This window comes from Cuculus canorus, chromosome 1, assembly GCF_017976375.1.
Source record: "Cuculus canorus isolate bCucCan1 chromosome 1, bCucCan1.pri, whole genome shotgun sequence".
Classification (NCBI taxonomy): domain Eukaryota; kingdom Metazoa; phylum Chordata; class Aves; order Cuculiformes; family Cuculidae; genus Cuculus; species Cuculus canorus.
The window spans coordinates 170,847,496-170,863,774 of NC_071401.1; the positions used below are offsets into that span (position 1 = coordinate 170,847,496).

A 16,279-nucleotide genomic window follows, 5' to 3' on the forward strand; every position below is an offset into this window, starting at 1 on the left:
AATAGTGATTAATTATTTATTAGCTGCATCGGAATGCACTAAGGCTATAGCAATACAAGTACAGAATATTAAGAAGTAATCAGAAATCCTGAGAAGGGATGTGAGCACACAGTAAGTGTACATCCCCCACCGACTGAGCCTGAAAACTCTTTGTTATGTCCATAAAAGAACACTGACTTTTTATCTTTCTTCATGCTTAGTACAGGAATATATGAAGTAGAGCATGCCCAACGTCATTTATATCCAGCATATCGGCTGTACTAACAGTATATAATGTAGAAGAGAAGAAAATCACAGGAGAATACATGTATGAAACATATATCTAAAAACAATTTCTAGTCTTTTCATTTTCAGAAGCAATCCAGATGAACATTCACAGACTTCTTCTGAACAAGAAGACAAAATATTCACTTTTACTTGGAGATGGTTTGAGAATCCTTTACTCAGATATCTACAGGAGTTGTTCAGCAACTGCAATTGACTTTAACGCTGGATAACTCTGCAATAATATAGTGCAATCACCAAGGTACACACAGAGCTTAAGGTGCAGCTCAGACATTTCTGGGAATGAAAACAGTTCTCAGAAAAGTCACTGATGGATATATATCTGACTACTGAAAGGCTTGACACCAGCAATCTTGAAAAAGGCTTTGACATAACCTTTTATTCTCTTTGCTATTTGTGTGGATATGGCATTTCCTTTGCATCAGTCGCTTACCGATATGAATAAACCTCAAGACTAACGGTTGGACTTGGTACTATTAACAAAAACTACTTGTTGTCAAGGATGTGAAGCACAGATTTGACCCTCAATGTATTTGACTTTGGAAAGAGAAGTGGGTAAATACAAAAGTCACAACAGGGAGAAGTTTGGCATGGTAACCTGCCAAAAAAGAACATCAAAATAGGGGTTCAGTCAGTTACTGTTTTGAGAAAAGAGGAACGTTTCTCTCTTATTTGAACATATTCAATACTGTTGAACATTTTCTGTCATATTTGAACATGTGCCAGCATCTGCCCTTGCCTCAAAATGCATCCTGGTCTGCACTAGAAGTGTTCCACCAGGTCAAGGAAGGTGACCTTCCCTTCTGTTCAACACTGGGGAGGCCACATCTGAAGGAGTCCGTCCAGTTCTGGGTTCCTTGGTGCAAGGTAGATACAGAGCTACTGGAGAGAATCACTAAAAAGATTAAGAGACTGAGGCATCTCTCCCATGAGAAAGAGCTGCAGCTGTTTACCCAAGACAAAAGAAGGCTTGCAGGGGATCTCATCAATATGCATGAATATATGAAGGGACAATGTAAAGAAAACTGAGCTGGGCTCGGTGGTGTCCAGTGATAGAAGAGGTAATGGAGAAAACTTGAAACACAGGAGTTTCTATGTGAACACAAGGAAACATTTTTTGCTGTGCAAGTGACTGAGCCCTGGTACGGGTTGCTCAGAAAGGTTGTAATGCTTCAGTCCTTAGAAATAGTCAAAACCAACTTGAACATGCTCCTGGACAACCTGTTCTAGGTGACTCTGCTTGAGTTGGACCAAATGACCTGAGAACAAACTGCAGAGATGGGAACCAGCTGCACCTTTTCTAAAATTGTACAGATTATTCTGTACTTATATTAATAATGAACCTTCTTATGATGGGAAAAAAACGGACATACTTTAATGATCTAAGACTGAAAGAGATTAATGTTTCAGCATGCTGAATAAACAGCTTTGAAGAAAAGGAAGAGGATTTATCCTGAGACTCTTCAGATAATGTGTGGAAAAGATCCTTACATAATTGTTAGAACAGGTAGAATTCTTTCCTATTGATCAAAGTTCCTCACTGGATGAAAGGCAAATAATATTTTTCTTGATGAAAGCATGTATTTAATAAGAAATGGAACAAAAGCTAGCATGAGAAGGAGAAAGTCCCTGTAGATGTCTAAGGCAAACTAATCTGTCTGTGGGCTGCTTGAGAGCCAGAAGATAGTTCTGTAACAATGAACAAAGCTTTATCATGGAGTAGAGAAACTTAAACCACCTAAATACGTTATTCATAGCATTGGAAGCAGAAACCAAACCCAAATGGCAGTTTTTTCATTTTATACATTCTTGATTCTTGGTCTATTCTATTGTGATATATCCTATCATATATAAACATGATCTTGAAATGCTTTACAGGCATTCTGCACTGCCCTGAATTCTGGGACAGTCTTTGCTTTACAACACCAAGCTATCAGACAATGCCACTGAGCACCATATCCCAGAAAAGAGGTATCTATTAGAGTCTTTTTGAAAGAGGAATTTGAAAGGCATACCAGTGGATTGCTCTGTCCACTGTGTAGGTGATTTTCTGGGCAAGAGGGGAAATATTACTACAAAAAATGAAAGAAAATAAGAATATAGAGATTAAAGGCACACTTGCAAGATGCAGATGTGTAATCCTGCGAGAGATGTCACCAAGATAAATGCTGACATAAATCTTAAAAGCTCTAGGCAGGATTTCATGGTAATAGCAAATAACTAATGAGTGAATCAGATCCCTTGACCCAAAAACTGTCCAGAAGGCAGATATGTCCTTGTTACCAGAGCTCAGTTAATAAACTCCACTTTAAGATAAGGAAAATACTCGGCCTCAGGATGAACAGGTCCAAGAGAGACTCAGAGGACAGGCTGAGTAGATGTATATCTCTTTAGAAACATATATGTAGATTACAACTTGAAGACACAAATAATGTTGGAAGGGGTGATTCTAGTGCAGTAGAGCAAGTTACAAAAATGGGAAGAATTAAAAATTGTAGTTGCAAACAATTTCTATGCATTATTAAAAGATGTACTAGAGTTTTCAGGTAGATCTTTTTCACTTATAGTGGTGTACTTATGTGCTAATATACTCTAGTTGTGTATACAAAGAGCAAACTTAAGATTTATAGAAAATATTCAAAACTTTTATTCCTGAAGCTTTCATTGCCATGGATTGTATGTTCCTGAAAAAGTGAACACTACCATTATATACAGAAATTCCTCCATAGTGATATTTAATGCAAAAAATGCTGATATTTTTCATGAATACAGTGAGCTAAAGTATGTTTGAGTTTGTATCAATGTATTATAGATTGGCATAATTTTTCTATATATCAAATATAGAGAACTACAGCACAAATTGTGCTAAGTATATAATTAAACAGTCTCTGTCCCAAGTAGTTAACAGCTAAAAGAAGTACAATGTCACAGCTGGACACACAAAACAAGCAAGGATAGAAGAGCATTGTCAGTAGGAACACTGGAATACACAAATCAACTTGCATGTTATTTGTAGGCTCTCATAGAAGCATCAAGGATTTATTAATCAGAGATTTTTTTTAACCATATAAATATTCAAGAGCTTGTAATTAGGTCATTTTTCTAGTCCTTTTTCATAGGCAATTTTCTATAGTTTTCATATGGATTTCAGACATAATCTGAAGGATAGAATGGTAGCTTTGCAAATTGATTCACGGAATTAACCCCTGCACACAGTGACAGCAAAAAAGGAAGGGGTACAGCTCTTTGCAGAACTACAGTGATAAGCAATGGAAATTGCCATCATTACTGGAACAGACAGGGATGGTAAGTAGGGGTAGATAGAAGTTGGATAAGCAGAAGGGGCCAAGTTTTTAAGGTATTTATGATTATAAAATTACTGTTTAGATGAAATACACTGAACTGTGCTGTATCTTATTTTACTGAGGGCCCCAAATCCACCACTCTCCCAAAACCTGTGTATTTTTCATATGCTTGAATTTTAAAAGAAAACATCGAAGCATAAAGAGATGAAGCAGATTTGTATTGCCCGCTTCTAAATAATTTCAGATTGAAGGGTATTGGATAGGCCTGGGAAATGAATAAAATGTGTGATTAATTCAATCAAAAATTAAATGCTATCTATTATTAGTCCAAATATTTGCTATGATTAAAAGTGCGCAGGGAGTACAGAAGAGAAAGATAATGTGGCTAAAGTAAACTTCCCATTTAAACAAATAAATATTTATAGTTACAGGGTGATAGGAGATAGGCTGCTTCTGTAATCACCCCTCAACATTCTGAAAGCTCTTTACTGCTGATAAGCTGGATTTATTTAATGTGTATGAATGTCTACAATTTTGTTTATCACATGGGATTATACTTCGTATATTGTTCTTTCCCAATCAGTGATGCAGAGCAATTTAATTAATATTAAACAAGCTGACTTCTGTTTTAAATGACAGGCTAATATTGTAGGCTCTGCTCAGTTTAATAAGCTGCCAGTATTTAGAGGTTGTAGAAGTAATAATTTCACAGTATGTAGAGAGCCAATTTGCCAGTATGCTAAGATGCTGAATGAAAAAGAACATATTGATGGAGAACATGTATTCCAGTGAGAAAATAAATAAATTTTATTTCCTTATGGTAAGTCGCACAAACACAGAAGAAACAAGACTATTCAGTGCAAAAAGTAAAATAAAATAAAATAAATTAAAATAAAACAAAACAAAATACAGTTCAAAAATACCCCTTGCCTAAGACTTACTAGGAAAACTATGAGTATAAATTACTCAAAACAAATTAGACTTAAAAAAAAAGTCCTAGAGTTTTAGTGTAGATGGCAAACAGATCACCATTATTGTAAGAATCTGTGATTTATTGAAAGAAGATTGTAAAAAATTTGCAGCACCTATGGCCAGAAAAAAAAAATTTGGTTTAACTATAGATAGAAATGGTTTAGGAGGATTCACAGTAGTGCTAAAATTATCTAGATTACATAAGAGGAGGAACACATTTCATAAAAGCATTGTGTAATATTCAACCCTCACGTAACCCTCAGCTTGTAAATTGCCATGACAGAGACTATTTGTCTTCAATTACTCTATTTCTTAGGCATCAATTCAGACTTTTTCCTCATTCATTCACTAGGAATAGAAGAGAAATTATACATTTTGAAACATGTGTTTGAACAACATATTCCATTGTATGTTGCCTTAGCATTAAACTTTTCTAAATTACTGAAGAGGAAGCTACAGTAAAGGACTGCTGCAACAAGCAGGCTGCTTTTATTAACTTTTGGAAGTGTATCACTTCCTAACAAAGAAAACAAAAGGCAAATTAAATTGGAAAGCACAATGGCAGGCAAATAAATAAGTGAGCAAACACCCCCAAAAATTGTTTCAGTTAGAAATAGCTTTAAGCAAGTAACAATACTAACTCAAAAGATACTAGAGCCAATAAAAGTAGCCAAACAATTTTACTATATTTTCATTTTTAAGGCCTTTGAGAATATCTGGTTTTAGTCTTAAAATATGTTAATATTTTTTACTTTGCTTAGTTGGGTTTTTTTTAATCTTTTCTTTCCTATTTCACATTCTTTTCCTCCAAAGTTGAAAAATATGACCTTAATGTATGAATCTATAAGTATCCAAAGTGAGTGGAATCCAGGTGCAATCTTTCTATACAAAAGGTAATTATACATAAAAAAGTGTTTGGTTACATGCACCTAAAGCTTAAAATTATTATAAAATTTAGTCAAAGTTTAGGCAAAGTTTACAAGTTTTATTAACCTGTTGGTAAAGAATGCCTCAATGTGACTCTAAAATAGCCGTAATAACTTTTTTTTGGTTTATGTAAAAATAGATATAAAACTGTAACAACCCTAATTCAAAGCTTATTATATATACTTAGACAACAAGAAGGTTACTTTAAATCTGAAGATAAAATAGAGTTTAAATTCAAATACAGTGCTGTCAATCAAATCAAAAAATCATACGGCTCAGGCAAGACTTCACATATAACAGATTCAGGCCCTCTGTTGTTAAAAGGCTTGGACACTTTCCACCACAAAGACTTGCAAATAGAATTTACTGCTGCTTTACTTGGTATCCGTTCCCATCTATACTTCCTTTGTTTGAAGTTACCTCTTTTACACAATTATAATTTACTATACATAGAATTATATGCACCAAGCAGCTAAGAGGTCAAAGTCAATAGCTGCAAGAGTGTAATGCTATAGATATTTCTTCTAGATTTATACAATAAATGTTTGGAAAAGCAGAAAATCAAAGTTATTATTATTTAGTAACTTTGAGTTTAGAACGGTATAGCCCCGGGAAAATGAGCTGTCACTCAAACATTGTTTCGTATTGCTATGAACATTGGGAGCCATAGCTTTAGCAGATCAGTTTAGTGTCATTAAAGTCTATGTTGTAAAAAATATATATATATTTTATATATATATATAATATAATATATACATATATACTCAGCTTTGAATACATGTACCTTTCTTGTGTCATCCCTTCGAATACTTCATTTGGGTTGTAAAAAATCAATCTATATTATGTTTCACCTTGCAGTATTTCTAACGAAGTAAATGCAAGTGTATTTTAAAGGAAAAAATGTATGAAGCTATTTCATTTGAACCATATTCTAATGATAACGGAAAGCAAGAGAAGAAAGGAAGAAAGGAAGAAAGGAAGAAAGAAATTACACACTAACTTGGCAACTGACATCCATTCCAGCCTCCAGAAGCACCTGTACAACAGCTTTGTGGCCATTACGTGCAGCAAGATGCAAAGGAGTGTGTTTTCTTGTATTACAGTTCATCAGGTTTGGATATGCTTTGATGATCATTTTTACAACACGCAGACGTCCATAAAGTGCCGCGAGATCCAGAGGTGTTTCTAGTTTGTTGTTCCTTATTGTAGGATCTGTTAGCTCTTCTAATAGAACAGCAACTACTTCTGAATGACCATACTGAGCTGCACAATGCAGTGCTGTTTCGTTTTCATTGTTCTGTTAAAACAAAACAAAAGCTTCAGAAATTCATGTTTAATCATACAACAGGACTGCTACCTTCTATAAATTGCCTCCATGAGTTCACTACACAGGCAAGATTTACGATATAATGGATGGTAACTCAATTTAAATGCTTCAGAATTACTCTGCTAAATTTCTGCTCAATACATTAATGCTTCAGCTTTGCAGCTCTGAAGCAGATTAGGTCCATGTGTATCCACATTATTCACAATCCATTTCTAACAACACGCCCCAAAAAACCTTGTTGTTCACGATATGCTAAATATGTTAACACTTCTTGATTCTGCTGTTCCTGAAATCATAGCTGAGTCCTTCTCTTAGAAGTACTCTGACACCTTAAGTCTTCCTTCTCAGTGTAATTGATTTTAAATCATAACAGTTTGTTAATGGAGTAGTGAAACTACAGAGAAAAACTGTGCAATTAAAATGTATCGTATGCAAGCCTAGTTTCATATATCACTATAAAAGTCACTATCAAAACAACAATCAAAGCTTGGAAGAAGACTAAATATTGTTTGGAAGCAACTAAATATTAGAAAGACTTGACAGATCATGTAAGCAGCCCATGTAAGGGCTCCGGGAAGATCTGCATGTGCATTTTAAGGCCTATTTGTATGACGTGGATTGAATAATTTTTATTGTTTATAAAGCAATGTCCCCCAGGCCTTTCTCCAAACACTAGTTAATAAACTTAATAATAAATAAATACTGAGAATAGGCAGTATCTTCTTTGTATCCTTCCAGTTCTTCCTGTACACTTGCAATCCCAAACAGACAAATGACTTCAGGTAGAGAGGAAGGAAATAACTTATAGAGCTCTCTGAATTCTACATGCCATCTATATTATTAATATATAACTCATGTAGTCTGTACAAAGCCTTAAAATAGTCTAGACACTGTAAATTTTAAAAATTGTGTATTGAATACCTCCTCTGATGCATGAATGTCTGAAAAGTAGAAGGCCAATAAGATAAAGTGTCATATAAATAAATAAAAATTTAATGTCAATTCAGAAAAGATACCGGAGAAGGCCAGAAATATAATTCTAAAGAGAGGAGAAGAGACAAATCTGAATCCCTAGGCTGTATTTCTCAAGGGAAAAATTGAAGAAAGTTCTGGCGACCAAGAACTGAAAACAGAAAGAAAACATTTGTCTTTGAAAAGACAGAAAGTATGAGAAAATCAGATACGAGGCCTCTTACTGAAAAGCTAGCTGGGATAAGAAAATCCATGTTGCACAGTAATGACTAGAAAGTCAGAAGGGGGCAAACATTGTTCTGTTACGTAACAGCGTTTCTAATTCTATAATCAAATACTTAAATCTCAGCTTTGTGATTTTAACAACATTGCTGTCATTTTCATCTTATCTTGTATATTAAAACAACTCAGATGAGCCTGGGAGACAGAAGAGAGCAACCAATATATTCAGACAAATTAATGTTGCAGATAAACTCTTTGAGTGGCTGCAACACCATACAAGATCCCAGAGGCTGGAATGTGCTAAACTGCCAGACAGAAGCTGGAAAGTAAGAAGCACTAGGTAGAAAGTTAGAAATTTCCATTGGGAGACATAGCTTGATGGCTAATTTGTATTTGAGTCATTATATCCTATTCAAAGCACCATTTGTTTTTCTCTATCGCATAGACCAGAAATTCAGGTTAGAATACGTACTATCACAATAGTAGGTGGCTGCAATGGTCTGTCAACTACCTGTGATATGCTTTTTGTGCTCTAGTGACTTTGAATGTATCCTTTGTACAGGACAAGGCAGAGCACTTTTTTTACGTACAGTGGTATACTCACAAATCACAAGCATAGTTTATTAGAACTTATTTTTAGATTTTCAATATTTCATGGACAGAACAGGCAATTGCAGCCTAATTTTGTGTCCAATTACCACAATTAAGTATGAAGATCAGATAATTGGACAGAAAATGGCCAATTATGGTAATTTCTGCCTACAGTTACTGAATTTACATATCCAATGGAAATTGTTACACAAAGAAATTTGACGCATAACTATATGCATATTCTGTGAGGTAAAGAGCAAAATACACATTTACTATACAACTGTCAAACAGATATATCTGTCTATCCAAGATCTGCTTACGCCTGAATTTTTTTAGAGGATTTCTGGAAGATAGATAAAGTATCTGGAATCTTGTGCCAACAGGCTAATTTTGTTGTTTAAAAGTATTCTGATTAAATTTTCAAAGATATGTAAAAATTAAATTTGCTATGGCCTGTTCATCAAACTGTGGTTACTGGCCAAAATTTCAGCTACGGATATGGACACATAGAGACCAACCAGTCCAAATCTCTGCTACTGTACAGCAAACAGAAATTTGCTTCCTCTAACTGAAAAATATCCAGCCAAAATTTCATGCAAGGGCATATTTACAGAAAAGTATATTTTAAAACAGCATGGTGCATAAAAGCAACTGTAAATCTGAAAAAAAAGTTATTATTTTTAAATGAACAGTGTTGAGCATTTCTGTATGTTTTTCCTTGCATTTGTCAAATTAAAGCTACATTTCAGTTAATGACAAATCAAATTGATTCAAAATTAAAAAGAAATAGGTATCACTGGATTAAATAGAATAATTCAACATGAATAAACATGATAATTGAATTACGTACATATATATGGTCAGAATAGGCATTGTATGTATTGTGTTATCACAGCTGAGAGTTACTACCTAATTAAAATGTAAAAATGCAACATCCTTCCCTCTTTAAAATATAAATTAATCAACTCAATTCAGATATAAAAGAGAGAATTATTTTTAACATTCAAAGAGAGAATTACAACTTGTTTAACTGCCCTCTAAATTTGTTCACTTTGACAGTTTGGTAGTGTCTACATAAAATGAAGCACCTTGGAAGAAAAAGATTTTTATTGAGAAGAGAGCATTGAGTTTTTACATAGGTTTTGACACAGCCCACAATCTTCAGATTTAGGAAAGGAGGGAATGCCTAACAGATGAACTTCGTGGGTTCAGCATTCCCCGAAGGACCCTTGTGACGGAGGAAGTTATAACAGGGTATTTCTGAGACTGGAAAAAATGTCTTCCTCTTCTTACCCCTCTAGGAAAGATGGACATGTCTGTCTCAGTCTGTGTTACGAACTTCCTCCTTAAGGCATTTGCTTACAAAAGACATACATACAATAAGAATAATTTTTTTAAAAAAAAACCCAAAAACAAACATCATATGATAATATTTCAAGTATTGAAGCTATGTGATTTCCTTGATCTCAAAAATGCTGTTGTTTTGACTCATCTTTTGTGCGGACAAACTAACCTAAGTGAAATTCTATTCATTTTACGTTACTGTTTGTCCTCATATCTCTAAAATAGCTTATTATTTCTAAGAAATATTTAAAAACCATGAAAACTTATTCTTGGAGACATAAATAATAATTTAGTACTATTGCCTACATTTTCAGTCCCAAATGTAAACACTTGTTTATGGAGTACAGAATGTTGATGCGCTAACTCATTGCCATGAGCCATTAACCTGCTATGGGTATACAAATATCTGCATGCAAGTTACCATTGTGAGATTAGCTCTCCACATCTGATATCCAAAGGCTAAAGTGCTCAAGAAACAGACCACAATGCTTTTATAAATTTCATAGACACATAGAATCATGGAATCATAGAATCACTAGGTTGTAAAAGACCTCTTAGATCATTGAGTCCAACCATTCTTATCTGTCACTAAACATGTCCTTGAGCACCTTGTCTACCCATCTGTTACTCAAATAATGAAGTATTGCCAATACTTCATTACATTAGAAACTACAAGATAGATCCCAAGGCTGAGTGTCACAAGAAAAAGAAAGATCTAGAAATCATAACCAAGACAGACATAAAAATGTAAGACAAAAAGAGAAGAGTAGACTGCTATCATGCAAAAACAGTATAAGACAGAAGTCCCTAATATCCATTAATGATAATGTCTTAAACAAGTACTTATACATATGTCCCAATGGACCTCTTTCAGAAATAAGGAAAGCATCTCATGATGCAGTTTTTTCACAATATTCTTCTTCAGTTGTTCCCTGGGCCTCTTCATAAACACCGTCCTAACATTTTCTAGCTTTTTTCTGAATCTATTCTCTTCCACGTACAGCCAGAGTCAGACAGGTGTTGCTGCAACTTCAATTATGCCTTCACAGCTTTGCATCTGGTCAGTTCTGCAGACTGTACTACGTCATTTAGCTACTGGGAATACACGTCACTGCAAAATCTAGAACATCTCTTCAAGTCTATTCATTAGAGGACAGATTAGCAAATATGTTCTAGAAGCAACTATTGTAGCTTGGCAGTCTGACACAGTGAAGAGGTACAGGAAATATCAAGAGAATGAATGGCTCTCATTAATATTATATAGGTTCTTGTAAAGCCGCTATTAAACAGTGAGTATATTTAGAACTTTTACTGCATAGTTGTGTAGTTTAAAGCTTCTGAAGTCTATGCAAGTACTATACAGGTAATAATGACTGTCAAGTAGTGATTTTACAGACCTTGCCAAAGACTACTCAACTCCTTTACCAAGTATTTTTATGGTTAATTTGAAAAGGGAGACTTCCTAAATCATTGAGCCATTTCTTTATCACATGATCCCAATGCCCCAATATATTCAAGACAGAGAAGTGAATGATCTCAAGATAGTCTTACTTCATCTTTATAAATAGGAAGGTAGTTTCCTAAGAAATTCTACCAATATAAGTTAATAATTCTCAAAAATACAAGGAAGTTTTCCTGATTGATTCAGTTACGTCACTATTTAATTATAATGGGAATTTAATTGCTTTCCTTCATGTCTAGGGCAAAGGCTAAACAATGTACAGCAGAAACCCTAAACACAGACAAGAATGAGAAGAGCTCTTGGGAACAACATTGTGGCTTTATTGTCCATTTTCTTTGAGGAAGAGAATGGATTTTTACATGATGCATGGATTTTTACATGGTGCATAGGTTTTTACAGTTTATGTGAAAAACAGTTAATTACATTCCTCTTCTTACACATGCTTTCAATAAATCTGTCTAATTTGAAATTCGTGAAAGAAACACAAAGCCCTTAAACTTCCTTATCAAGTACTCTCTTAAATGCAAAACCAAGCATCAGAATTTAGGCATCCCTAATATTTCTAGAAATACTTTCAAAATTAATTTTAAATTCAAAGCATTTAAGACAAGACTAAATCTTCTTCCATTCTGCTACAACTGTAACCGTATACAGATGAAAAACTATTCAAAACTTTGGTTACATTCAAAAATTTAGAAACCTGACAGTTCATACCTATTAGATATTTAAAAGAAGGTGTTCATAGTATGTGTTTCTCTGACAATGTTTTGGAGTTTTTTAAGACCTACCATTCCTGTTTGAATTTTTTCTTTTCTGCATGCTACTCTGTTCTATTTCCATTTTTACCTTCTCAGTGTAGTTTAAACCTCTGTATTCTAATTCCCAATCAACATTCCAGTGATCAGTGGTGTCCCCTTAAGGTCAGTACTGGGAACAATACTACTCAATATCATCATCAATTACATAGACGGTAGGATTCAGTGCACACTTTACAAGTCTGTAGGTGACACCAAGCTGACTGGTGCTATTGGCACACTACAGGGAAGGGAGGGAAGGAAATTCTCCTTCTCTTATGTGGAAATATATGTAGAAATGTGGAAAATAACAGAGTGATTCCCTAATTTGGTTGAGTATTTTGAATAAATGTTTTCTTCAAATTTATTGCTGTAATTGGCTCAAATCAAAAAAATTGCTTCCTCACATTTTTTTTCTGCTAAAATAGGTATAATAAAAGTTGCAAGGGAAATTTCGGAATTCATCCACATATTCTCTAATATAAGGAGTGTGGGGAACATCAAAACGATTGGTTTTGCAGGCTACTTTGGAACTGAATTACACTTCTGGAAGTCCCTGAAGTGTCACTGAAAGAACCATATAATGTCTTTGTTTCATTTTTGTGATTTGGGGAAGATGGTAAATATGTCAGATGCTAGGTATTTACATATTATGGACGTATTCTGAATGCCTTTCCTTCACATTTCAGAAGAACTGTCAAACAGTCTCAAGTAAATATGGGTTTTATGACAACTACAATCTGATGCACAGGAAAAGAAAAATCTACAGTACATTAAATATGTAAGTGCAGGGGAAGACATGTAACGTGCATAAAGAAAAACAGGCAGAATCGCAAAACAGAGAACAACATCACTGAGAAATTTTGGAAGTGTTCACATTTTTTCCTGTAAATGTTTTACTATTCATATTCTGTAGAAATACATTAAATATATATATTTTAATATATTTATTCCTGAAGTCATTCATCTTTTTTATGTGATTTCCTGCTCTAATATCAAACACTACATATTGACCTCTATGTCACTGTTATTTATTAATATTTTTTTCACAGACTGGGATTTCTTAGCATAATAAATGTTTGTGCTACTCAGATGGCTTTCCATAAACAAACGCGTAAGTAATCTGACTGTTATCAGCACACCTTTTTATTATATTTGGTATCAATTTACTACCAAATCTTGATGTCACACTACCTATATAATTCAATTTATAATTTACATATTTTCAAGTCTCCACTGCTAAAGTTTAAACACTTATATTTTATGTAATTTCACCGTATCTTGTAATTTAAAATATGTTATGCATGTCAACTACGATACCTATGTTAAACAGTGATAGAATTATTCTTACATAATTGTTATGCCGTAACCATTTTCTGTGTGTAGAGCTGCCAGGCTACATTCCACCACTCTCATAAAACAATGGTAGTTTAACTGTTTGCCTCTTTACTGCTGATTTGTTTTTTTTTTTACGGAACAGGAACAGTAGGGGGCATTCAGAGCTTTAAATGCTGGATATGATCCTATGATGCTCATTAACTGCATTTTAAATGTGTAGAATTCAGTCCAAATAATGTACAGTATAGCATATTAAATCCACTAACTCATGTAATATACATTTATGCATCGATAGCTTCTCATTTACATCTTTGTCGTCTTGTTCATTACTTCCACTTTAGTTTAAAGAAGCATTTTTTACCACAGAATTTTAATAAAATAGATGAAAATAAAAGATGTATTACTAATTAATTTCCATAATTTTTAAATAATGGACAGTAATTATCTTCTTAAACTGAAAGCACATATATTCTTAATATAATACTTCTGAAAACAAACAAACAAAATAGGAAAATAAATTCTGTAGTGAGGAAGTGATAGGAAAAATGTCTGTCATCCCCAGCTCTCAGAAAATAAGGAAGAAAATAGCCCAGTATTTCTAACATTTATAGCTTCAGCTCCACAGACCTGGCAGAAGCTATAAGAGCTATGGGGAGCCTTATACAGTCTATTGGGAAATAAGCAAACACCTCAGAAACGTATAGATTTATAGGTGTGTACAACAGACATCAAGGTGAGGATGCCACTCAGGTGTTATTTGAGGATTTGTAGGTGGGGGTGGCTTTATATCAACATGGCACTTCCCTCATTCTATGATATGGATAATGTTCTTCTGTGCAGAACGCTAATTAGCACAGGAAATTTGGTTCCAGAAAAGTGGTCCACCTACTAAAGCTGGCAACAGTCTAGAGCAGAACACAAGGGGATTTACAAGGTCAGAAGAACTGTGTATATATGGGTTTAACTTCAAAGTTTACTGTGATACAGACACCCTTAAGAGAATTAGGGTCCAATATTTCCTTTGAAGATTGCTTATACATTTTCCATTATAAAGTTTTTGAGTAAAATGCATAAAGAGCAGATCATCGAACAACAAGACCTTTTTGAATCAGTGGGGTATAGAATCAGGTGCAACCTTGTTTAATTGCTCCACTGGTCAGAGAGATTGGACAGCACACATAATCAAGCTCAAGAATATACTAGAAGTTTGGATATATGTGTGGGATTGGGAAGAATTGGGTTTATATATACATTTCTCTTTCTGATTGTACTGAAATATTTTTTCACCGTCCCTCTCTCTGAAATTCCTGCATAGGCTCCAGTTTTCTGTCAGCAGAGTACAAGGCATCTCTTCAAACAAATGGATAATACGCAGTCAGAATGTTGGGGTGGGGTATTTTGTTTCAGAGGTAAAACAAAAAAAAAACCCTTTCTCCTTGACAAAAGGTAATCCTACAATTCAACTGTTTTCAACCTACATGCAACAGCTGATGAGAATGATCATATCTCTGTGCATCGGTTCATCTACAGTGTACTCCAAATATACCGAGAATATTAATTTTATCTCAAAGTTTTACTGCAATTTAATATCTAATAAAATTAAAAAGACACAGTTTATGCAAATCAACATTAATATATACAAGATGCATAGTTGGAGTTTGTTTTCATACAATTTTTAGAAACAAGTAGAAAGTTTTTTCACACTTTTAAAATCTAATATTCTTTAGGTCAGTGTTCCTCCAGAAGAAAGATATCTGGTATGCTTATACTGGAAGATTTCATTGGTCTTGGAGAAGGAATTACTGACACAATGGAAAGTAGATATATATTTTTTTAATTTGGCTATAAATTTGCCAGACCTAAAGAATATGTGCTGCTCTTTTGTAATAATGTACATAAATATTTTTTATCATTTCACCTGTTCATTCACTCTGGAGTGTGATGGTCCATGATGGATGAGAATCTTCACAATGTCTACATCTCCTCTCCAAGCAGCCAAGTGAATAGGAAAATAACCTTTATTATCTGCCACATTAGTCGATGCTTCATACTGAAGTAATTTGAGAACTATATCCCTGAAAAACAGGAAGTAAATCTAAAGATTTATGGGAAGGTTATTTTATTAAGTTTTTACATGAACACAAATATTACCAAAACTTTTACCCTGAATAACACACAAAAAAAAAAAAAAGGTATTTGAAGTGGCACTGCTACAAAAATGAAGACAAATTATTTCTAAGAACAAACGAGATAGTAAAACATAGCCAAAGTGTTATTCATTGTAATGATTCTTACCTCTTATGAATATCTATCACTTCTCTGAATCTGTTTCTTCCAACAATATCACCTGGCCATAGAATCTTTTTTAGAATTTGACAGTCAAGGTCGTGTGTGTATCCCTCAAGACAAACCTTCCAGTCACTAATGGCAGAGAAATACTCCTATCCCCATCACTGCTGAGTTCTGGAGGCAGTGAAGCAAGAGGGTAGCTTTATGGACATAGTTCTTGCAGTAGCTTTAAAAGTAGCAGATTTTCTTCTTCTTTAAGGCATAACATTAGAAGTTCTTTTGGAAAAAACAATTTAATGATGGTCTACTTAGATATATGCTATCCTCTATGGAATAACTACTTCTATTTTCATTTCCCGCATCCAGCTTCCTGAGAGCAGTGAGGAAAAAAAGTGAATTTTATTATTTTAATTCTTATTATATTACTTTCTGTATTTTCAGTGTGGCTTAT

The 16,279-nt window shown here is 34.1% G+C and overlaps 1 protein-coding gene across 8 annotated transcripts in view; it reads right to left on the reverse strand.

Moving 5' to 3' along the window:
• The window catches only part of ANKS1B (ankyrin repeat and sterile alpha motif domain containing 1B), a 427,137-nt gene that overhangs the window by 357,666 nt on the left and 53,192 nt on the right, over positions 1 to 16,279 (reverse strand). For all 8 annotated transcript variants that reach the window (XM_054066137.1, XM_054066169.1, XM_054066129.1 and 5 more), the window contains exons 3-4: positions 15,458 to 15,614; positions 6,490 to 6,786 (exon numbers count right to left, since the gene is read on the reverse strand). In XM_054066137.1, the coding sequence (XP_053922112.1) occupies positions 6,490 to 6,786; positions 15,458 to 15,614 (454 nt within the window). The remainder of the gene's footprint in view (positions 1 to 6,489; positions 6,787 to 15,457; positions 15,615 to 16,279) is intronic.